The 26300-nt window shown below is 47.4% G+C and overlaps 1 protein-coding gene across 4 annotated transcripts in view; it reads right to left on the reverse strand.

Moving 5' to 3' along the window:
- Window positions 1-26300, reverse strand: part of LOC123760648 (uncharacterized) — a 370968-nt gene that overhangs the window by 45448 nt on the left and 299220 nt on the right. Inside the window, exons 1-2 of one of the 4 annotated variants that reach the window (XM_069328278.1) lie at window positions 18778-18855; window positions 2724-3854 (exon numbers count right to left, since the gene is read on the reverse strand). The exons of 2 other annotated variants lie outside the window; for them this stretch is intronic. In XM_069328278.1, the coding sequence (XP_069184379.1) occupies window positions 2724-2813 (90 nt within the window). In that variant the 5' untranslated portion in view covers window positions 2814-3854; window positions 18778-18855. Of the gene's footprint in view, window positions 1-2723; window positions 4176-18777; window positions 18856-26300 lie in introns of those variants that run through there. One more of the 4 variants, XM_045746403.2, reaches the window with a different exon arrangement.

The raw sequence follows: 26300 nt of genomic DNA on the forward strand, positions 1-26300 counted from the left end.
ACTCCTCTTATTCAGGACTCGCTTCTAATCTCTCAGTGACTGTTGCTCATCCTTGAACGCAAGAAGGTATCTGTTGCTCATCCTCAAACAAGTTACCTGTCTATTACATGTCCCACAGTAAAATAATGTAACTTGTGTTACTAACCCAACAGCAACAAAATATGCCTCAACATATTATGCAACAATGAACACAACGTGAACCGGTGTATTAGTCATCCGAGCACTATAAGAACTCAAGCATTATTTCCCACCGTTGAAAGTATTAACGAACTGAGTAACTAAAGTATTAATCACTCAGTAATTATCAGAGCTCCTCAACTCTGGCCCTTGCGCTTATATGGGAAGCACAAAACGTTCACAAGACAGTTGTGGCCTCTATTACGGGGATGAGGAAGGGCTACAGTTGCCTGAGACAGGTGGGAACAGGTGACCCGCCCTCCGCAGCCTCGGGTACACAGTGAGGGTGGATTGCAACGATGCCTTGCAATCGGCATCGTTGCCCTCCGGAGCTGCCGGTGTGAGGCGCCTGGAGGTGTGTGATGACTTTATCCACTCCTGTGTTATGGAGGATAGCCTCGCCATCCCTCCAGGAGGGGATTTGTCCCATTTAATGTCGCACATATATATACCGCTTATCGCATATATATATATATATATATATATATATATATATATATATATATATATATATATATATATATATATATATATGTCGTACCTAGTAGCCAGAACGCACTTCTATGCCTACTATTCAAGGCCCGATTTGCCTAATAAGCCAAGTTTTCATGAATTAATTGTTTTTCGACTACCTAACCTACCTAACCTAACCTAACCTAACGTTTTCGGCTACCTAACCTAACCTAACCGATAAAGATAGGTTGGGTTAGGTTAGGTAGGGTTGGTTAGGTTCGGTCATATATCTACATTAATTTTAACTCCAATAAAAAAAAATTGACGTCATACGTAATGAAATGGGTAGCTTTATAATTTCATAAGAAAAAAATTAGAGAAAATATACTAATTCATGAAAACTTGGCTTATTAGGCAAATCGGGACTTGAATAGTAGGCATAGAAGTGCGTTCTGGCTACTAGGTACGACATATATATATATATATATATATATATATATATATATATATATATATATATATATATATATATATATATATATATATATATATATATATATATATATATATATATATATATATGAATGAAAACTCACACCCCAGAAGTGACTCGAACCCATACTCCCAGAAGCAACGCAACTGGTAACTACAGGGCGCCTTAATCCGCTTGACCATCACGGCCGTCAAAAGGAAGTGATAGCCGAGGCTATTTGAGCCACTTCCCCGACGGCAACTCGGATGGTAATCTTGGGCATAGCATTTCACCAAATCACCTCATTCTTTGGGGCACACGTGAGGAACACAAATGCGAACAAAATTATCGCATTTGTGTTCCTCACGTGTGCCCCAAAGAATGAGGTGATTTGGTGAAATGCTATGCCCAAGATTACCATCCGAGTTGCCGTCGGGGAAGTGGCTCAAATAGCCTCGGCTATCACTTCCTTTTGACGGCCGTGATGGTCAAGCGGATTAAGGCGCCCTGTAGTTACCAGTTGCGTTGCTTCTGGGAGTATGGGTTCGAGTCACTTCTGGGGTGTGAGTTTTCATTCGCATATAGTCCTGGGGACCATTCAGGCTTGTTCGCATATATATATATATATATATATATATATATATATATATATATATATATATATATATATATATATATATATATATATAGTCAGTCTGGTGTTGACAAAGGCTTTAACAGAGCCGAAACGTTCACCTCATTTCATATTTCTCTGTGGATTTTCCGCATAAAATGATCAGTGTTTTGTGATCGTCAATTGCATATATATATATATATATATATATATATATATATATATATATATATATATATATATATATATATATATATATATATATATATATACCGTATATACATATATATAATGTCAAAGAGCATCCGTGCACTAAAATATCCACTGATACATTCAGTAATACCCATTGGTACACTCAGTAATACCCATTGGTACACTCAGTAATACCCATTGGTACACTCAGTAATACCCTCTGGTACACACAGTAATACCCTCTGGTACACACAGTAATACCCACTGGTACACACAGTAATACCCACTGATACACACAGTAATACCCTCTGGTACACACAGTAATACCCACTGGTACACACAGTAATACCCACTGGTACACTCAGTAATACCCACTGGTACACTCAGTAATACCCACTGGTACACTCAGTAATACCCACTGGTACACTCAGTAATACCCACTGGTACACTCAGTAATACCCACTGGTACACACAGTAATACCCTCTGGTACATACAGTAATACCCACTGGTACACTCAGTAATACCCTCTGGTACACTCAGTAATACCCTCTGGTACACTCAGTAATACCCACTGGTACACTCAGTAATACCCACTGGTACACTCAGTAATACCCACTGGTACACTCAGTAATACCCACTGGTACACACAGTAATACCCTCTGGTACATACAGTAATACCCAATGGTACACTCAGTAATACCCTCTGGTACACTCAGTAATACCCTCTGGTACACTCAGTAATACCCACTGGTACACAATAATACCCACTGGTACACACAGTAATCTACAAGACAATAAGAGATTGGGCCACTTACTTCTCTCTCAGCCTTGAGCTGCTCCCTGCGGCGCTGCATCTCGGAGCGGGCCCGCGAGTGTCGCATGAAGTTTCCCAAGACGCCAGCCATCTTGAGTGGTCAAGGGCGCCTCCTTACAAGCAAGATCAAGAAGTTTATCCTTGCCGCCTCCCACACACTCACACACACCAGTCCTTCGAACTCCACCTCCGGCCGCACTCGTCCTCGTTGACTGACACCAGAGGAGCACCTCTCGTTAAGTGAGACTACTGCGCCTTGTGGGGTGACACCACTGAAGGCGTTCTATTGTAGGGTGACACCAATAGCAACCTTTATTTTGGTTGGGTCAACCCCCGGTAGAACCCGTTTCGTGTCGGGTGGTACGACTGATTGCTTCGAAACGTCGTTGTTTCTGTCTCACTTGCTTTAAATGTAAGGCTCTGATGGTTAGAGTGAAATGACTTAACACCCGTTGATATCTCTTCTTATTGGCCCGTACAGCTAAACACCCGCTAAACCTCTTTTGATTGGTTGGGAGGCGTACAACGCAGTGTTCCTGTTCCTTGTTGGCTTAAACATTTCTCCTACACACAATAATATTTTTTTTTCGATGTTTATTTCTTTGAAAAGAAAACTTTCTTCACTGTGGACGTCAGATATTCTTATTAAGTTTCTATTGTGCTTCTCTCTCTCTGGGTGACAGTGGGACGAGGCTAGAGACAGCCTCGGAGTGGTGGTGTTGGCTCCAAGGGTGGTGGTGCTGATAGTGGTGGTGATGGTGGTGGTGATGGTGGTGGTGCCGGCTCCAGCGATGGTGGTGGCGGTGCTGGTGGTGGTGGTGCTAGTGGTGGTGGTGCTGGCGGTGGTAGTGGCGGCGGTGATGGTGGTGGTGGTGGTGTTGGGAGTATTGGTGACAGGGTATAAGGCGACTAATAACACAACTACCGAAGACGCTTGGCGGCACACATCTCGGAGAATGCCTCCGTTGTCACAGGCTCCTCCTGTTCAACCCGCCACACTAGGCCGACAAGCAAAGACTTGTACTGATTCTTGTACTGCTAATGGTCGTATCACGGGTCATTCGCTTATATCTACAGGTTATTAGGCACTTTGTATTGCTAAATTACTGATACTGGGTAATGTGTTTCAAGCCTGGGATAAACAATGACGTTGATAAGAGCAAGACGGTCACTCGAGCACACGAGAGCAACATATAGTCAGTAGTTCATGCAGAGACGTTTCGCGCAAGCAGCGACCCCTAGTTTAATTGCTGGAGTCACACGATGGCAAGGTTGTGGGTGTGTGAGGTGGTGAGGTGGTGAGGTGGTGAGGGGTTGTGGGTGTGTGAGGTGGTGAGGTGGTGAGGGGTTGTGGGTGTGTAAGGTGGTGAGGTGGTGAGAGGTTGTGGGTGTGTGAGGTGGTGAGGTGGTGAGAGGTTGTGGGTGTGTGAGGTGGTGAGGTGGTGAGGGGTTGTGGGTGTGTGAGGTGGTGAGGTGGTGAGGTGGTGAGGGGTTGTGGGTGTGTAAGGTGGTGAGGTGGTGAGAGGTTGTGGGTGTGTGAGGTGGTGAGGTGGTGAGGTGGTGAGAGGTTGTGGGTGTGTGAGGTGGTGAGGGGTTGTGGGTGTGTGAGGTGGTGAGGTGGTGAGAGGTTGTGGGTGTGTGAGGTGGTGAGGAGTAAGGCAGCTAGAGACAACCAGCCCAAAGGGAGTAATCAGTTTCCCTTAAGAAGTGAACTTCGTAAAATAAATTAATTTACAACTTTTGTCTTATTATACAGATATAAAAGTTATATCTTTGTGACTGTAGACGGTAGCCCATCCCCTTCCTTCCCCGCCCCCACCCCACAAGCTACCCCGCCCCCCACCCCACAAGCTACCCCGCCCCCCACCCCACAAGCTACCCCGTCCCCCACCCCACAAACTACCCCGCCCCCACCCCACAAGCTACCCCGCTCCCCACCCCACAAGCTACCCCGCCCCCCACCCCACAAGCTACCCCGCCCCCCACCCCACAAGCTACCCCGTCCCCCACCCCACAAGCTACCCCACCCCCCACCCCACAAGCTACCCCGCCCCCCATCCCACAAGCTACCCCGCCCCCCATCCCACAAACTACCCCGCCCCCACCCCACAAGCTACCCCGCCCCCCACCCCACAAGCTACCCCGCCCCCCCACCCCACAAGCTACCCCGCCCCCACCCCACAAGCTACCCCGCCCCCACCCCACAAACTACCCCGCCCCCCACAACCACAACCCCACACTGCCGGCATCCATAATCTTCACAGGAGTACACCGGGACACAATTTCCTCTCTAATTCCTGGATGCCGGAGTCGTGGTTCGTATCTCCCCCAAGTCATTACCTGGTGCCTTCCCACACTTCTCTATCTCCACCACCTCTCGCTGTTATCCTCTTCCCCCTTCCTATACACCCCGTTTATCTTTGCCAAAGACTTTTTTTCCTTGTTTCTCTCATTCACGTTTTATTTTCCCCCTGTCGTTCTCTCCGGTCAGTTCTCACATTCTTCTGTGCCTGTCTTTCCGGGTTTTTGTGACGCGTCCTTGAGGGGTAATGAAGCCATTACTATGCTTCTTACCGTCCACAGTCATCTGTCTTAACATGACCACGCAGCATCACACTCCAGAAAAGATCGATCTTCGGCATCTTGTTTCCGGTCAGTTTCACTTCTCTCGCTAAGTATTCGTCTAGTTGTACTCACTTAAGGGCGCCTGACAGCTGAGTGGATAGCGCTTCGGATTCGTAGTCCTGACGTTCCGGATTCTATTCCCGGTAGAGGCGGAGACAAATGGGCAAAATATTTCTTTCACCCTGATGCCCCTGTTATCTAGCTGTAAATAGGTAACTGGGAGTTAGACAGCTGCTATGGGCTGCTTCCTAGGGTGTGTGTAACAAAAAGGAGGCCTGGTGGAGGACCGGGCCGCGGGAACGCTAATCCTCGAAATCATCTCAAGATAACCTCAAGATAACCTAGTTGTGCTTGCGGGGTTGAGCCTCGGTTCTTTGGTCCCGCTTCTCAGTTGTCAATCGACTGGTGTACAGGTTCCTGAGCCTACTGGGCTCTATCATATCTACAATTGAAACTGTAAATGGAGTCAGCCTCCACCAAATCATTGCCTAATGCATTCCATTTAATAACTACTCTGACACTAAACAAATTCTTTAGAATATCCCTATGGCTCATTTGGGCACTCAATTTTCAACTTTATCCCCAATCGCATGTGCCCCCTGTGTTAAATTAACTGTATTTATCTACACCAGTCGAGGACCGGGCCGCGGGGACACTAAAGCCCCGAAATCATCTCAAGATCTCAAGATAAGCCCTATCAATTCCTTTGAGAATCTTGTAAGTAGTGATCATGTCCTCCAGCGACGTGAGGTTTAATTCCTATAGTCTCAGCCCAAAGCTCATGCCCCTCAGTTCGGGCACTAGTCTGGTGGCAAACCTCTCAACCTTCTATAATTTAGTCTTATGCTTGACCAGATATGGACTCCATACTGGAGCTGCATACTCCAGGACTGGTCTGACATAGGTGGTATACAAGGTTCTGAATGATTCCTTACAAAAGTTTCTAAAGGCCGTTCTTATGTTGGCCAACCTGACATATGCCGCTGATGTTATCCTCTTGATATGAGCTTCAGGGGACAGGTCTGGCGCGATATCAACCCCCAGGTCTTTTTCTCTCTCTCTGACTCTTTTTAGAATTTCATCTCCCAAATGATACTTTGTATCTGGCCTCCTGCTCCCTATACTTATCTTCATTATATTACATTTGCTCGGGTTAAACTCTAACAACCATTAGTTTAACCATTCCTTCAATTTGTCTAGTTCAGTTAAGTATTGGTGCATGTGTGTCTGGCCCGTCGTGACGTGTGTGTGTGTGTGTGTGTGTGTGTGTGTGTGTGTGTGTGTGTGTGTGTGTGTGTGTGTGTGTGTGTGTGTTTGTCGTCTATTTTTCGATCTCAGTGAAGTTTATTCAATATTTTTGGTTCTATAGCGGCATCATCTATCTGTCTCTAAACCCAAACAATACTTTGTTAGTTCCGCCATAATTCTAAAAACACATTTTAATAGGTAACCAACTCATCATTTCCCTTCGTCAGGTCATCCACCAGCCCCCATCGTCGGGTCATCCACCAGCCCTCCTTCGTCGGGTCATCCACCAGCGCCCATCGTCAGGTCATCCACCAGCCCCCATCGTCGGGTCATCCACCAGCCCCCATCGTCAGGTCATCCACCAGCGCCCATCGTCGGGTCATCCACCAGCGCCCATCGTCAGGTCATCCACCAGCCCCCATCGTCGGGTCATCCACCAGCCCCCATCGTCAGGTCATCCACCAGCGCCCATCGTCGGGTCATCCACCAGCCCCCATCGTCAGGTCATCCACCAGCCCCCATCGTCAGGTCATCCACCAGCCCCCATCGTCAGGTCATCCACCAGCCCCCATCGTCAGGTCATCCACCAGCCCCCATCGTCAGGTCATCCACCAGCCCCCATCGTCAGGTCATCCACCAGCCCCCATCGTCAGGTCATCCACCAGCCCCCATCGTCAGGTCATCCACCAGCCCCCATCGTCAGGTCATCCACCAGCCCCCATCGTCAGATAGTCATCTAACAACAAACCACATAAACGCTACCTACCGGAAGTGCCTAACACCAACACCCTGATGGAGTTTCAGATGTTTTCTCACCCAACTTCGGCGAAGGACATCCGAACCACAGCCCCTGGCTACCCGATAGCTCTACTGCCCCGCGCCTGACCTTGTAAACCTGACCTCTGACCCCCCACTCCAAGACAATACGAATTTGAAGTGAGTTTGAAGATGATAGCTCGTTTCGTTTGCTTGTTGGGGGCACAGCGGGGCCAGGAAGAATAGCGGCTGTACCCCTCTCTCTCTCTCTCTCTCTCTCTCTCTTTTGGTATCTTCATGTGCTCGAGTCGCACATCTTTAAATGATGCTTTACTAAACTGCAAATATATATCATTGCCAACTAATTCAGACAAACTAACATATCCTAGGCCTGTCTGTACTTAAAAGGGTAATATTACTTCGTAAATTTTAACATAATGTGTTACTAAAAACTATATTTTCTCGAATGTTAGTTAATGTCATAGTTTCTCTTGCCTGTCTGTCTCTGTCTCTCTCTCTCTCTCTCTCTCTCTCTCTCTCTCTCTCTCTCTCTCTCTCTCTCTCTCTCTCTCTCTCTCTCTCTCTCTCTCTCTCTCTCTCTCCTGATACTTGCCACTTTGACTGGTCGGTACAGTGACGACCTCGTATCTTGCAGGTCGGCGTTCGATTCCCGATGGTGTAAGTGTCGGGTATCGTTTCTTTATTTTGTTCCCCTATTTTATCTCTTATCCTGTCCTCGTTTCCCTTCCATTTATCTATGTCTATGAGAATTTCTATGTATCCGTCCAAGGCTGAAGGCCAGGTACTAGGGGGCTGATCCTCACCGAACTAGTGGGAAAATGGAATAAATAAATGAGCAAACTGTAGAAGGGTATAAGTCACTATTCTTAATTTCAAAAGTAAATATTATAGAGGAACAGGACAGGAGTCATCGCATTCGACAACCAGCGACGAGAAAAGTGGGGTCCAAGAGCTGAAACCTGATCCTACAAATAAGCGAGTATACGTACACATTCAGTCTCAAGTGATATTAATCGTCAAGATTTCTTTCGCCAAACTTGCCTGGTCCGTCATACAAGTGGAGGCCAACACTGATTGATTACCTTGGCGGCCGCCTCCCTGAAGACACCCGCCGGAGCCTTGGGTCCTATGTGAGACGGATCCCACAAGTTACAAAACACTCGCTTCACACATTCAACAAAACCGAGGTTTGCACATCTCCCCCTGTACCTCTCTCTCTCTCTCTCTCTCTCTCTCTCTCTCTCTCTCTCTCTCTCTCTCTCTCTCTCTCTCTCTCTCTCTCTCTCTCTCTCTCTCTCTCTCTCTCTCTCTCTCTCGCTCGCTCGCTCCGTGACGTCACATACACCCTCGCCTCTGTCAGACAAAGATTACTGAAACTTTGCAAGTGTGAGGGGCTGCACGGTGCCACTCTTGGCAGGGAAGGCACTGTTCAACTAGAGTGCCACACTCCACCAACTTTCAAATGTCTGTGGCGGTGATTGGCACAGTGGCTTCACACGGGGGGGGGGGGGGGGTGAATTACAGGTCACTGGTTCTGAGGCTGACGAAGAAGAGCTTAATTACTAGTTCTTCTCAAGACTTGTTACATCGTAATTAGTAACAAGAGCCGCTGTCGTAATTGTTGGGATGTAATTAGTGGGGGGGGGGGGTGTTGTTACTCTCCCGTCCTCACACCAGGGTGGGCCCTGGAGGCTGGTGAGTGACCAGAGCAGGTCCTGGAGGCTGGTGAGTGACCAGGGTGGGTCCTGGAGAGTGGTGAGTGACCAGGGTGGGTCCTGGTCACTCACCAGGATGTGTCGTTTAGAAAATTTGGGCGAGGCTAGCACCAAGCGCCTAGCCTCTAACCTCTGACAAACAGACACTCTTTTATAGGTATGACAACACACACACACACACACACACACACACACACACACACACACACACACACACAAGAGCGACAGTGGACGCCACAATGAGACTCCCCCGAGCCACAGAGGAGCGTGGCAACACACACACAAGAGCCACAGTGAACGCCACAGACTTTAATGACCACATTTCCTTTTAAAATCGTGACTGTAAAGAGTGTGGTCGCCGTTCGCTAGTTCCGGCCGGGTTCCCACCACCACTGTCACCACACAGGGGAAGGTCGCCACAATCTCCACAGGACAAACACAAACAAACAAACACAAACAGCCAAAACAAAACCCAACGAAAAACAAATCGTGTCAAACAGTCAGAAGCCCACTATGGCTCTCACCACAACAAACATTTCAATTGAAACACAAAAAAGTAGCCTTGGAGTGGATTATAATTCGGGTTCTATGTTTTCAGAACTTCTTCGCTACCCCAGTACACCACCTTGAACCTCCTCACCACCCAGTACACTAACTACAGTACACTGAAACCTCTCCTCTCTAACACCAAGTACACTATCTTGAACCTCTCCCACCCTTAATCTTCCCACAATCATTATCTAAGCCACACAAATATCTACAATCACCTCCCAAGCCTCACCAACAACCACCATCACCTCCAAAAGTTGTGATAACCCTCTCATAAGTAAATCAGCAAGCACTCTCCTCACTCTTCCCACCTGCTAACCAAAAGAGAAACAGCAGCAGCAGCAGCAGCAACCAACAGTGCTGTCAATAGCGCTGCTATTGCACTATTGATAGCAGTAGCAGCAGTAGCACCGGTCTCCACCAGCGCCTAACACAACACTCCCTCGAAGCGGAAATCACATTGATATCTAAAGAAGTGGTGAGTGAGTTTTATGAGAGAGGGGGAAGACAGTGTCAACCAGCTGAGGGAGAGGGTGGAATGGGAGAGAACTGGACAAGGAAGACCGAGGGAGAGAAAGAAGACCGAGGAAACGGAAGAGGGGGGAAGAAAAGGAGATAAGGTGAGAGAGAAATAGTAAGGGCAAATGAGAGAATCTTCAGGAATATATGGGGAGTATTGCAAGAAGGGTCAGGAGATGTGAGTAAGAACATTGGTAAAGGAGAATGATGGTAAGTCAGGGAGAACGATTGTATATGTTGCTGTGTTTGTCCTTTCGTTTTGTCTGCCTCTGAGGATGCTAAGTTGTACCTTAGCAAAACGTATAGTGTCTACGTTAACTGAATTGGTAAAACTGTGTGCTAATGACTCTCATTTTGTTTTTAAATAATGAATAATATTGTCACAACTGTGGAATAGCTCTGGCAACCCCTCTTTCTTCGGGTGTAATTAATTTATATATTAACTTTTACGAAACTAAATTATTAAGTAGAATTTGGCCTTCTAATACCACATAGTTTCGTTATGTTGATGATGAGTTTTGCTTTATGTCCTATATATAGAAATATAGACATTTGTTATTTAGCCCAATCTATTCAGCTCACAATTTACACTTAATACAACCCGTTCTCGCACATTCGTATAGTCAATATTGACTTAAATACGTGCATATGTGACATACTAAACATACTAGTTTACCTTGAAAAGCTTCATAGAAAACACCGACCTTACCTAACCTTCTTAGTATGTTAAGATAAGCATCTTATTGCTTCGTAATTACAATTATTACTTAACCTATTATAGATATAGGTTAAGTAATAATTGTAATTAGTGTCATGCGTCGTATGGCTGCACTTAAATATACCCCAAATATTTTATTGACAAATATACTCAAATTGCTCGTAATACTTTTAATAAAAAAAAGTTGAATAAAGAATACAATAATTCTGTCATTTCATGATAACTTAAATATGAAATTCTTAAGTTACTGAAAAGAATTTAATATCAATATAACATTTATGAATCTTGATATTAAAAAAAAAACTCTGTTCCCATTATTCTGCTTACATGTCACTTCCTTATGACGTGTTTCACAGTCTAGTCACGTGGCGGGTTATCACCCCCAAACCCTTTTATCGTCAGTCCACTCTACGACTTGAAAATGTAATTCACGAAAATGAAAATGAAAAAATTCACGAAGGCTCTCGGATTATTTTCGTTTTTATCTTCTATGGGAATACTTACGCATACAAATCACGTGTTTTTGTGATTATGTTTGCGTATTATACAATCCCATACATGAAATGGATGTATAAATACAAATGCATATTCTGATAGGTAAATCTTCAAATTTTTAATATTGTGTGGTAGGGTGATTGTGTGGTAGGGTGATTGTGTGGTAGGGTGATTGTGTGGTAGGGTGATTGTGTGGTAGGGTGATTGTGTGGTAGGGTGATTGTGTGGTAGGGTGATTGTGTGGTAGGGTGATTGTGTGGAATGGTGATTGTGTGGTAAAGTATTGTGTGGTAGCGGGAGTGGTCGAGTGAGGAGAGAATTATTCACTGGTCAATATACAAATGAGCCGAGGCGACCAGGACACCAATGAGCCACTACCATACACATTACCATACACAACCCTGCTTAACTGTGTCCGCGGCCGATGTTAACCCCTCCCATCATTTGAAGGGTTGGGGAAGGGGGGTTGGGGAAGGGGGGTTGGGGAAGGGGGGTTGGGGAAGGGGGGTTGGGGAAGGGGGGTTGGGGGCTGAGGAGGGGGTGGAATTCTAGGGGTTAGGCTTAGGGAACGCGTTTAGCTCCTGGAAACGAGGCAAAATACAAGACGAGCCCCCCCCCCCACCCACCACCCAACCTTGCCAAATGACCCAAATTCATTTGCTTGTCATTTATCAGTCACTTTTGTTGCGTTTATCAGTTTTCTTTTTCCACTTTTGACTTTTATGGTGTGAGAAGTTGACGCGTCAGCCAGTAACACCCGTCACACACACACATCCACCACAGCCTCCGAGGCCACGACAGTCATCCAGAATTTGTTTACAAACATATCTCCCCCGGTCACCACGTGTCGTCCGGGGGAGAATATACAGCAAACCTGGTTAGTCAGAGCTGTAGAGGGAGACATCAAGCTCTTCCCCACCCTTTCTATCATCTCCCCTTTTTAACCCTCACCCTCATCTCCGCTTCCTCCCCTCACCGACGTCCCCTCTCCCCTGGGCCTCGCTAACTCACTGCTGTCATGTGTAAACTTTCAGAGTTTACAAATGCGTTAGTACCCATGTACGGTGTTGTTCATCACGGTGGTCCTTCACCATCCCAGGGGTGTTCATCTGGGGGAGGTGTTGCCTTTATTGAATACTAGACCGGGTACCAGGCGATGCCCAGGTGAAACACACGTTGGCCAGATCTACACTACACACAACCTTCATACCTGTAACCACGTTCACTACGCAACCATCATCACTGACACCATATTCACACCACAGTCATCACTGTAATCAAAAGGTCGCATTATTTAAGTGAGCCCCACGGAATGTTAATCTCATCGGAACATGCGTTTTGCATGTCAATACAGAATTATTTGAACCACCAGTATAAAAAGCTATGATTTGTATAGAACCGAAACCTAAGTTTATGGACAGCACAAACGTCCACCAGACTATGCGACACAGTGGATGCAAGGATCAGGTTGGGTTACCGTTACCTGTGGCAGGTGGCTACAGGTGACGGATCTCCCAATCCTGAGCACTCCAGGTGCAAACTCTGTGAGCAGGAACTGCTGCATGATCTCCTACACTACATCACCGAATGCACACTTTATCAGGCCATTCAAACCCATTGGCATGAGGTACCTGGAGCATTGCAATTATTAACTCTCGTGTTCTTGATGATATCCCCATAATGCATCCAAAATTTACCAGGTACAGACTACTTATCACATGCCTCTATATGACTAACCATCTTGTGTGATGAGATTTTTAGCATCACGTAGCTAGTTCTTGACACACTGTACTTCCCTTCATATAGTCTACGGCTGATGATGTACCTAAACGTTTTAATATAAACAAAAATTGAACCAATGCAAAACTCTATGGACTCGGCGTCGATCATTTCAAATCCACCAACTTTATGGCAATCACTATTGGAACCTAATTCCTTTCAAGAGATGGGGAGGGGGTGGAGGGGCAATGTGACCAACACCGACCATCCTCTGACAGTCCTCCTTCCTCACCACTCTGAAAAGTTTGATCCGGCTATCCCTAAGCGTCTGGCCTCTAACCATAGACAGACAAAAGGGCAAACTATTTTATAGATTTTACGTGATAATTTGAACTTTAAATTTTTAATATTACAATATTTATACCTGATACAAAAAACAACGTGAAACATTGTTTTATATGTTACAATGTTGAAAGAACTGCAATGTTACTTCAACTTAATATCAGGAGATATTGATTTTCATTCACCATATATATCAGTTAATTATGCACTAGGGGGGATAAAATATAAAATAAAATGTGACATTTTCTTTGACATTCTGGCTGGTGTTTGGGTAAAAACTTGTAATTGCCACGGCAGACATAATGTCGGCCTCCAAGGTTCCAGTCCGGTTCTCAGTCATTAATGTCAGCCTCCCAGTGTTCCAGACTGCTCCTTGGTCATTAATGTCGGCCTCCCAGTGTTCCAGACTGCTCCTCGGTCATTAATGTCGGCCTCCCGGTGTTCCAGACTGCTCCTTGGTCATTAATGTCGGCCTCCCAGTGTTCCAGACTGCTCCTCGGTCATTAATGTCGGCCTCCCGGTGTTCCAAGGAGAGGTGACTGAGGCGCTGTAAGGACATTCATCTTAAAAGCTTCAAGCATTGTGTCAAACACAATTACAGAATTCTTCCACAGCATATCTTCGAGAGAAGCTTACTGCCACGTTCTCTATTACGCTTGACATTTTAAACTCAAACATGTGATGAATTTTTAATTTCTTATCCAAGTCCTGACCTTTCAACTAAGCTCCACCGAGACGGACAATCATACGATGCACTTTTATCCAGACGACAGACAGGCGCGTCAGTACTCTTGAAATCGTTAGAAAAAAAATAACAATTCGAAATCGACAAACAAACAAACAACAATCGAAAAACCAACATTCTTACGCATACACTACAAAACAAAAATAATACATAACTTAAAGCATAAAGGGCGATTTGGATACAAGGAGTAATACAATAGTTGTAACTACTGTATTGTATTGTATTTATCCAAGACGGACCTTGCATCCACTCGCTACTGTAACCTCAACGTCTGAGTGTCTACCATACAGTGTCCTGCCTCCACTACGGCTCGTTAGTCACTGTAACAGTAACACCAGTCACGCCAACTGCTTGATTTACTGGTGAGCCCAAGTGTTTCTACAGGCCTGTCTTGACACGCTACTTGCTCCACACACAATAGGACTCTCTCTTCCTCCTCACACCACTTGGACTGGACGGTAGAGCGACGGTCTCGCTTCATACAGATCAGCGTTCAATCCCCCGGGCGTCCAAGACGTTGGACACCATTCCTTCCCCACCGTCCCACCACAAATCCTTATCCTTTCTATCCAAGTGCTATATAGTCGTCAGGTCACCACCACCTTGCAAGAGCACCCAGAACACGACGTCTCAGCCTCGTAGTCAGTGAAAAAGAATAAATAACATAGAGTGTAATTCCCCAGTGGACACAAAATGTTCCTTAGTGCACCCCGAGGGCCTTCCTGTCTTGGTGAAAGCTTCTCATCTGGATGATGCCTTCATCTCCAGCCGCAGGGGGAGGGGGCAGGGAGTGGTAGAGAGGGGGGGGGGGGTAGGGAGGTGAGGGATGGAGAGGGAATACTTAGGTGAGAAGTAGGGGTGGCGATAGGGGATAGGAAAGAAGAAGTAAACAGTATGAGAAACGAGTGTAATGAAGAAATATAGACGTCTGCATACATGTGTGTGTGTGTGTGTATATATATATATATATATATATATATATATATATATATATATATATATATATATATATATATATATATATATGTACTCACCTAATTGTACTCACCTAATTGTGCTTGCGGGGGTTGAGCTTTGGCTCTTTGGTCCCGCCTCTCAACTGTCAATCAACTGGTGTACAGATTCCTGAGCCTACTGGGCTCTATCATACCTACATTTGAAACTGTGTATGGAGTCAGCCTCCACCACATCACTTCCTAGTGCATTCCATTTATTAACTACTCTGACACTGAAAAAATTCTTTCTAACGTCTCTGTGGCTCATCTGGGTACTAAGTTTCCACCTGTGTCCCCTTGTTCGTGTCCCACCCGTGCTGAAGAGTTTGTCTTTGTCCACCCTGTCAATTCCCCTGAGAATTTTGTAGGTGGTTATCATGTCTCCCCTTACTCTTCTGTTTTCCAGGGATGTGAGGTTCAGCTCCTTTAGCCTTTCCTCGTAGCTCAATCCTCTCAGTTCCGGGACGAGCCTGGTGGCATACCGCTGAATCTTCTCTAACTTTGTCTTGTGTTTAACTAGGTATGGACTCCAGGCTGGAGCTGCATACTCCAGGTGTGTGTGTGTGTGTGTGTGCATGCGTGTGTGTGTGCATGCGTGTATGCGTGCATGCACGCCCTCACGTGGTGCGGGCGGGAAAGACCACACTAGCGAGTGGGCAATGCAGGAAACGTTCCAGGAAGAAGCTACTGCTGCCCAGTGATGTACAGCTTCCTAGCATGACAGGCAGGGAGAGAGAGAGAGAGAGAGAGAGAGAGAGAGAGAGAGAGAGAGAGAGAGAGAGAGAGAGAGAGAGAGAGAGAGAGAGAGAGAGAGAGAGAGAGAGAGAGAAGGACCCGCCTTGCCTTTTCCGTCCAGTTATCCGATAACAACAATGATACCCGCTTGAGCATCATTTAATACGGTTACTCAGACAAAAAAAAACTTAAAATCTAGTTATTTGTCAGAAACATAATCCCGATATTTGATATAAAAAAGTTGGCCGGTTAACTGACGGAGAGTTTACCAGGTTACAAAATAGTTTATCCGAAATTCGAAGCATCCTGTTTGCTGCAGGCGGTGTTGGGTGCGCTCTGCGCTCAAGTTTTCTGGGCGCAGGGCACCCAGCGGCACCCAGCGCTCCTAGCAGCACCCAGCGCTCCTAGCGGCACCCAGCGCTCCTCGCGGCACCCAGCGCTCCTAGTGGCACCCAGCGCTCATAGCGGCACCCAGCGCTCCTAGCGGCACCCAGCGCTCCTAGCGGCACACAGCGGCACCTAGCGGTCCTAGCGGCACCCAGCGCTCATAGCGGCACCCAACGCTCCTAGCAGCACACAGTGGCACCTAGCGGCACCCAGCGCTCCTAGCGGCACCTAGCGGTCCTAGCGGCACCCAGCGCTCATAGCGGCACCCAGCGCTCCTAGCAGCACACAGTGGCACCTAGCGGCACCCAGCGCTCCTAGCGGCACCTAGCGGTCCTAGCGGCACCCAGCGCTCGTAGCGGCACCCAGCGGCACCCAGCGCTCCTAGCGGCACTCAGCGCTCCGAGCGGCACCCAGCGCTCCTAGCAGCACCCAGCGCTCCTAACGGCACTCAGCGCTCCCAGCGGCACCCAGCGCTCCTAGCAGCACCCAGCGCTCCTAGCGGCACTCAGCGCTCCCAGCGGCACCCAGCCAGGGATGCCAGGTTTGAGTTGCTGAAAATCGCGAGCTGACGAACTAAGTCACATATTTAACTATAAAAGTCGGCAAATATATTTTTTACAGACATGCATAGCTGGCTTTTGAATTGGGCTTCAAGGACCATAATTGGACTATAAGTAGCTCAATCCTGCAAACCTGGGGCCAGATTCACGAAAGCACTTACGCAAACACTTGCGAACGTGTACATCTTTCCTCAATCTTTGACGGCTTTGGTTACATTTATTAAACAGTTTACAAGCATGAAAACTTCCCATTCAACTGTTGTTATTGTTATAAACAGCCTCCTGGTGCTTCGGAGCTCATTAACTGTTTAATAAGTGGAAACAAAGCCGCCAAGGATTGAGAAAAGATGTACAGGTTCGCAAGTGCTTGCGTAAGTGCTTTCGTGAATCTGGCCCCTGAACACAGCTCTCGCAGCGGCATCTGGGGACGGAGGAAGCCGTCTCGGGAATGATTACCATATGAGCACCTTCCCCCGCCAAGAGTAACTAAGGATATTCCATGGCATTTGGCAGCCAGCATTGGGACATCAGTCGGCGCCCGTCGCCAGGAAGGGCCTCAAGTTCCTATGCCAAACTTACTTGACAAATTGGTTTCATACAACATAACTTTCACCGGGCTCTCCAGGCTCTCTATGGGTTCATTAAATTTGACAGTCCTTTGTTTGCATGCCGGGTTTAACGAAACGTTTACTGCAATAAAACCACACATTATTCATATTAAATGAAAGTGACGACGTTTTGATCGATCTAAGAATTGTTCACGGGTACTTAATTGACGCCACGTGTATCTGAGATTTGACATACATTTCTTTTTAAGGATAACAATTAATTTTTCCGTAATCTTCGCATCAGTTTATGATTGTTATAAAGACACTAAATAAATTTTCCCTTCTTGTCTTAGAAATTATATCTATTAAACAGCTTGGATTCACGTAACTAATGCTACCCAAATTCTGATGACTGTGGCTGCAAATGTCATCATTAATTAATTGTTTCTCCCTTGAAAAGTTTAACCAGATCAAAATATTATAACGCCAAAACATTTACGACTTTAGGCTTGCGGTTGGGCTTTAAGCCTGACAGTCAGTCTTTGGAGGGTAACTTGGGTCAACACAATAATTCACTGACCAGCCAACAAGTGTCCATTGGTCCAGAACTTTGTCCAGGACTGAAGACAACTCTCGGTGTATATACACAGAGAAGTGCGGGTTCACCTCAGGACATATCCTCCCCCCTTGTCTCCATATATAAGTGCACTTCACAGGACCAACAATGTATTTTAACAAACTATATTAGCAATAACTATTTTAATACCCCCGTTATTGAGAGTTTAATATCACTCACAAAGTTCTCTAACACTATACACATATTACGATACACTGACCAAGCAGATATACGCTTTATATATATGTATATATACACCAGTGTATTCAGTATCATCACAAACATACAACATATACACGTGATCAGAAACCAAGACGAAGCGCTCACATTCTTCGGGAAGAGGATGAGGAGGGAGGGAACGGGGGGTATTTTTATATATCATTTGCTTATAAAGAGGTTCTGACGAGACGACAGATCAATGGTACTCGGCCCAATGACACAATTGGAAAGTGTGTGACCCCTGATGACTCTTAGCGAGACTGTGATGACTCTCAGCGTGATGACTCTCGGCGTGATCACTCTCAGCGTACTCACCACCTTGAGACTCACTTCCCGACACTCACTAAACCATTACATAACGCCAACTACATATAAACAAAGCCGCGTTAAGCGCCCACGTGAGGTACACGTCAGCTTGTAACTGCTGTTCGCACACACATGATGCAACTTTAAGCGTTTTAACCCTTGCATATTGCAGTGAGATTGTATATAACACCGTTCACGTTATGCGTGTATCACAATCACTAGTGGGCGTGGCAGTACGGCAGGCGTGGAGCGGGCGTGCGTGTGGGGGGCCAGGGTAGGAGCAGCCAGCGGAGGCGTGTACTCCTGGCGCGGCGCCGACGGCAAGTGTTGGGCCACCAGCCTGCACGCCTTTCTCCCCCGCACCCGCGGCGCCCCCCCCCCCCCCCCCCGCCTCGCATCCTCACCCTCCCGGAGGCATTCATTTGTGTCTCACACCTGAGATGCTTACATACGTCTCCCACCTGAGGTACGCCCACACGTCTCCCACCTGAGGTACGCCCACACGTCTCCCACCTGAGGTACGCCCACACGTCTCCCACCTGAGGTACGCCCACACGTCTCCCACCTGAGGTACGCCCACACGTCTCCCACCTGAGGTACGCCCATGCTTGGGGAGCACTCTAGCTGTACGTGTGATGGTCAGAGTGATCCCAGCAGGTGCATAGAGGTGTTGAGATATCGGTGGCTATAAGAGCGGGAGAGTAGCGGCAGTGTGTAGGATGCATGTGGGTCCACCTGTCCACCTGACCAAATATTCTCCCTTAATGTAGGAGAAAATATTCCTTAATGTAGGAGGAAGAGGAGGTGGAGCAAGAGGAAGGGGGTAAAGAAGAAACATGATAAAGAGGGGAGGATAAGGGGAAGGAGGAGGAGGACCTGCTCACCCCAGGGTCTCAGTGACGAGGGGGGACTGGGGGGAGGGGGAGGGGGACACCCACCGGGGCCTCTCTCCCATCCTGGATATTCTAATCTTGTAAGTATTGGATTTGCTTTATCCGGTTGGCTTGCGCTTGCACGGTCAAAAACTCATGTCCTACTTAAACACCGTCTGCATTACTGGCACGATGGTGCCAGATACACAAACCCGTGTTGGCACCGCTGCTCGAGGCATCCCCCCCCCCCTCCCTCACAGCACACAGCCTTAACCATGCTTCCAATCATTCATCACGTCCCCTCCATACTGCCTTGTCAAGTGATCTCCTTCCTCTAATCTCAGAGCATCCCCCAGCATCTTATCTCATCCTCCTCAATACGCTCCAGCTTCCACCACCCCTTCCAAGTTGGTTAACGACCTTCTTAATCTCTACCTGACCTTCACACGTCATGTATCATGTGACATCAGACGATCGATATTCCAGGTCAGAGACTTCCCTCTCATCCGAGCCGAGCAAGAGACGTCAGTCATCCGCACCAGTGAACTACTCTCCCGCCTAAACTGGACTAATGTACACTTTCCTCTCCCTGTTCTGCAGAGGGAGTTCTGCAGCACAGTGGTCTTCGTCCTCGGTTCATAATTGTGGGGCATGGGTTAAATCCCCGCCCGGGCAGGGTAGAAACGGTTGGGCCTGTTTCGTTTCACGCGATTGCCTCAGTTCACCTCCCAGGAGTAAAGAAAGTACCAAGGAGTTAGGGAACTGTTGGTGGTGGCGTCCTGGGGCAGGTCAGTGTTGGCCCGGGGGACCACTTCGCTAAACCCGAGCACAAACTTCCAGTGCTCAACAACCAGAATTATTTACACAAGATAACTTACGTGTAAAAGGAGAGTTTTAACACGTCAGGAGAGCAAGGAGTAGCAACAACACACACAAACACACACACATACACACACACATACACACACATACACACACACACACACACACACACACACACACACGGGTCACAGTTGACGACACACACCAGTTCCTTCACCAGAATGTAAAGTGATAAGAACTATGGCACACAGGAGACACCTGGAGTGTTTAGAGTCTTCAACTGGTGTTGACACACAGGCTCGCTCCCCTTCCCCCCCACTTGACCCTTCCTTCACACACATGTGCCTTCCTCCACCACACACACACGTCCCACCACCCCTCCCTCATACACACACATGACCCTTCCCCCCTCCCTCACACACACACATCCTCTCCCCCACCCCACACACACACACACACATGTTCCCACTCCTCACACACACACACACACACACACACACACACACACACACACACACACACACACACACACACACACACACACACACACACACACACACACACACACACACACACGTTTCCTTATACAGGTTGTGATGCCAGTGGTGGTGCCACAGGTTGTGATGCCAGTGGTAGAGGCACCACAGGTTGTGATGCCAGTGGTAGAGGCACCACAGGTTGTGATGCCAGTGGTAGAGGCACCACAGGTTGTGATGCCAGTGGTAGAGGCACCACAGGTTGTGATGCCAGTGGTAGTGGCACCACAGGTTGTGATGCCAGTGGTAGTGGCACCACAGGTTGTGATGCCAGTGGTAGTGGCACCACAGGTAGTGATGCCAGTGGTAGTGGCACCACAGGTTGTGATGCCAGTGGTAGTGGCACCACAGGTTGTGATGCCAGTGGTAGTGGCACCACAGGTTGTGATGCCAGTGGTAGAGGCACCACAGGTTGTGATGCCAGTGGTAGAGGCACCACAGGTTGTAATGCCAGTGGTAGTGGCACCACAGGTTGTGATGCCAGTGGTAGTGGCACCACAGGTTGTGATGCCAGTGGTAGTGGCACCACAGGTTGTGATGCCAGTGGTAGTGGCACCACAGGTTGTGATGCCAGTGGTAGTGGCACCACAGGTTGTGATGGCAGTGGTAGTGGCACCACAGGTTGTGATGCCAGTGGTAGTGGCACCACAGGTTGTGATGCCAGTGGTAGTGGCACCACAGGTTGTGATGCCAGTGGTAGTGGCACCACAGGTTGTGATGCCAGTGGTAGAGGCACCACAGGTTGTGATGCCAGTGGTAGTGGCACCACAGGTTGTGATGCCAGTGGTAGTGGCACCACAGGTTGTGATGCCAGTGGTAGTGGCACCACAGGTTGTGATGCCAGTGGTAGTGGCACTTAGGTTCCAAAACACGACTCACTAACCTTGCACAATCCTATCACATGGTTCGACGCCTCAACATGGTCTCTACCACATGCCTTACTAACCCAATATGTTCACTGCTATGATCCACTATGTTGTGCCACACGACCCACTGACTCACCGTGTCCCTCCACACAGCCAGTTTACTCACTACGCCTCTTCCAGACCCTCCGTCAAGTGGGGTGACAGGTGGGTTGACAGGTGGGTGACAGGTGTCAAGCCGAGCGTGGTAGGACGGACTCACTACCAATACTAAAGTCACTGTGTCAATACCAGTGACGAGTATGGCTCAGCCAGGCGCGGGTTCATCCATCATCTGATCAATATTACTCATTTCAGATCAACATTACTCATCTGAGATCAACATTACTCATCTGAGTGCACGGTGGAAATGTTGATACTTTAACTACTTCACGTGTTAGCTGCCAGCATCCATGCAAGCCTGACCTCATCTGTGTAGGGAGGGAGGCAGGTGTACTGGTCCCCCCTTCCTCCTGTGACACCTGGTGTGTGTCCCCGTCTGGTGTGACCTCTGACACCTGGTGTGACCTCGGTGTGACCCCCTAGTGTGGCCTGGGTTGCCACTACTCCGTCCCTGCCTCCAGACTCACCTCTCTAACGACCATTACAACACCATTTACAAAGCAAAGAGAAATCATATTAACATTATGTATCAACGAGAACATGAGTACCGTCGTCTCCAGCTACCCAGACAAAGGATCGAATCAAAATCTTGAGAACGGAACGGGAGAGCAGTCCAAGCGACTCGCTCTCCCGTCCCTCACAAGCAGTATTTGCCAACAGAATGGCAGAACGGTGACAAGTCTCATGGCCAGCTTGTTGTGTGTGTTCTGTTGGACGACAAAGGTTACGGCTCTCCTGACAAGTGATTGTTTAAAAAAAAACATCTGCAGCGTTATATCTGCTCTTCTTGTCATTTGTGCAGCAGCGAGTCTGCGCTGGTGATTTGATTAACATAATGAAAAATCTGTGACCCAGCTGCAGTTGTGTTTGTCAGAGCAGCAGCAGCAGCGTTTGCGAGGCGTGTGGGCGGCTGGTGCAGGCACGCCGCCAGGGCGTGTCACCCTTTGTGGCAAGTTGTAGTGTGACAGAAATTTGTTCTGACAAGAGCGGGCACACTAGTGCAACTGGGAATCCGCTATCACGGCTGAGGAAGCGCGCAGGAGCTGCAGGTGACACCATCCTGGGATGGTGTCCTGGTTGTGAGACACCTGCTTGTGAGACAGAGTGCCATAAGCGATTTCTGTGTATAGATTGAGACAGGAAGGACCATTACAACATTAGGACTGAGAATACATAAGTGACCAATCGCAGTTTTCTTGTGTGATGAGTTGGTGAAATTGATGGTTCTGTGTTGAGAGCATTACCAGTTAGACGCAGCCGTTGGTGAGCGCCCTTGACCAGGCTTGTAGCCATGTTATTAATTTGTGAAATAATAAATTGCTCTCCATGTAGCCTAGGAGTAGAGAAACCTAGTCATCCTTCATCAGTTCAAGGGAATGGAGAACCATTTCATGTCACAGAAAGCTAACATTCTTCTTTAATAAGCTATTCTTTAGTGTAACGTTAAACATATGGCAGTAGCAAGCTTAAAACAAAGCTAGGCGAGACTATAAGTCCTCTGAGGATCATCATGATGAAAACTGTATTCTTCAAAGAGAATGTGACTCAGAAGCTAAAGTGTAGTGCCAGACTGTGCCAGCGTGTGCAACCTGACCTTAGCCCACCTGCCTGAGCACCTGAGACATCAGGTGCTCAACACCACACATCGTTATGTTGAGCCATCAGCAGAACCCTTCATGAAGAAGTAACCTCCCCTCCCCCCATGGCTGCGAGAAGAAAATGATCCTGTCACACTCGTCTAACACACGAACTGAAGATGTACAAAACAACATGCACAGAAAACGTGCAAAAATATGAAACGTGTAGCCAAAAACCAAGTTGAGCTTCAGGTATAAAAAGCAAGAGAAAAAAAAGTTGCACATCGACTTCCGTTTTGCCTCTTACGGTCGTGTCAAGACTTCCATCAACAAAAGAGCCAAGAGCCAGACCCAAGTTGGTCCGGCGTGAGTTGCGACGCAACACAACAACAAAGGAACTGGAGAGAAGGAGGAGATGGTGGATGAAGAAGCTGAAACATTGTCTGCCAGGGTTGTAACCCCCCCTTGTTTGACCCCTGCTGGGGGGGAACCACTGTCTGACCCCTGCTGGAGGGAACCACTGTCTGACCCCTGCTGGAGGGAACCACTGTCTGACCCCTGGTGGAGTGAACCCCTGTCTGACCCCTGCTGGAGGGAACCCCTGTCTGACCCCTGCTGGGGGGGAACTACTGTCTGACCCCTGGTGGAGGGAACCACTGTCTGTCCCCTGCTGGGGGGAACCCCTGTCTGACCCCTGCTGGGGGTGAACTACTGTCTGACCCCTGCTGGAGGGAACCCCTGTCTGACCCCTGCTGGAGGGAACCCCTGTCTGACCCCTGGTGGGGGGAACCCCTGCTGGACAGGGCTGGACCCCTGTCCAATCCAAGTAGTTTATTGCACGAAATCTTTCACGAAGTCAGTGTAAATGATCACTGCAGCACTCGTCATTAATAATAGAAATGTAAAGCATTTTGACATCTTTGTTATAAATATACAAAAGGTTGGTGTGGAGGGGAGGGAGAGGAGATGGGTGGGCAGAGAGAGAGAGAGAGAGAGAGGGGGAAGAGGAGAGGAGATGGGTGGGCAGAGAGAGAGAAAGAGGGGGAAGAGGAGAGGAGATGGGTGGGCAGAGAGAGAGAGAGGGGGAAGAGGAGAGGAGATGGGTGGGCAGAGAGAGAGAGAGAGGGGGAAGAGGAGAGGAGTTACACAACCATTGTTAACATGTCACGCGACTCTGATCAAAGAAACTGTTGTGAGTAGGATGTCATCAAGCCTTCCTCCTCTCCCCTCTTCAACCCTCCTCCTCCCCCAACACACAAGGAAAACCTGTTCACTTGTTCATTCAATTTCGAGAGGAGTGAGCCAAGACCTGTGGCTCAATTTCCGTAGGTATACCCACCCAGCTGAGTACACACACCTGGTCCTTGAGAACCACACACACCTGGTCCTTGAGAACCACACACACCTGGTCCTTGAGAACCACACACACCTGGTCCTTGAGAACCACACACACCTGACCTTATACCACCGTTTGTTGTGGTTTTAGATTTAGCTACTCAGAACGAAGTGTCCATGTAGCTCAGGCTATGGTGAGCCCGTAACTTATACCACCACATACACCTGACCTTCACCACCCCCACACACCTGACCACACAGTTAATTTTGTGGCTTAGAGAGTCTTCAGTTGTTCAGGTAAAACTATATGGTAATATGGTATACAAATTGACAAGTCTCTTGAGGAACATTTAAACAAAGTAATTAAGAGGTTTGAGTAACATTGTTAAGTGACACTATAATGGCAGTTAAGGCTGAAAGGCTGAGAGAAAACCCGGTTACAGAGACCAAGGCTGATAAGCAATGATGCCAGTTGTTGCATAACATTAATAGGTAACAAGGTATAAATACTGAGTCAAGTTGAAATGTGTGTTATGTTATTAGGTATTACCTATACGTGGTTGCCGTAATAGTCTCTAACGAAAATTTTTAAGGTTATGTCAGTTGTAAAGCCTGTTGAGACAGACAGACGGTTAAGAAATGTGGCAACAGCGTGAGCAGGAATATTCAGCTGAAAAAAACACACAATATGTTTTTTCCATATTAGGGGACACCTAACAGCATAACATTACTTGTCACTACATCTATCGGATTAAATGTTTAATGCAATTGAACAAATCCACAAGGGCCGTGACGAGGATTCGAACCTGCGTCCGGGAGCATCCCAGACACTGCCTTAATCGACTGAGCAACGACAGGGTTAAAATCCTCGTCACGAGGATTCGAATTCGCAGGTTCGAATCCTCGTCACGGCCCTTGTGGATTTGTTCATTTGATGCATCACGTTAGTGTGATCTCTGTGTGTTTAATGCAAATTTCATGTAAATTTCCCAGTGGCAGAGAGGTCAGACACGTGTCACTTGTAAGAGTAAGTTAGCAGAAATTAGTGTATCTAGTGAAGTTGGGTTTAAACTTACCCCGGAAGTTTACAGGTCTCGGGTGTTGTAAGACACTCTCCAGATACTACTGGAGTATCTACTTTAGACTTACCAGAAAGTCTTACACTTTTTATTGCTCACAGAATGTTCCGTATTATCAACATAAATAATGAAATGTGCAAATTAGATCCAAACATACATACATACATACATTTGTATATCCTTTACGTGAAATGAGTAAGCCAGTGTTAGCTGAGTGGTCTGGTGACCATGTTATCGTCCACTGTAGCAGTGGTGCAGAATATTCCTGCCACCAGCTCACACAACACACGCCGCCACGCTGTTCTCAAGCACAGACGAGACACATGTGCACACACATGACTCGTGTGGGTGAGGTGAGTACAGGCAGTCTCGCCTGGGTCAAAGTTAATTGAACTTTCCTAGATTCTTATGTATCCCTCCTCCCTGGGGATACTTAAAGACTCTAATATACACAACACCAAAATATCCAACGACACTGGTAGCTCTCCAATCGGTGATGTCTTATCATTAATAA

Source organism: Procambarus clarkii, chromosome 21 (genome assembly GCF_040958095.1).
Source record: "Procambarus clarkii isolate CNS0578487 chromosome 21, FALCON_Pclarkii_2.0, whole genome shotgun sequence".
In the NCBI taxonomy this organism is placed as follows: domain Eukaryota; kingdom Metazoa; phylum Arthropoda; class Malacostraca; order Decapoda; family Cambaridae; genus Procambarus; species Procambarus clarkii.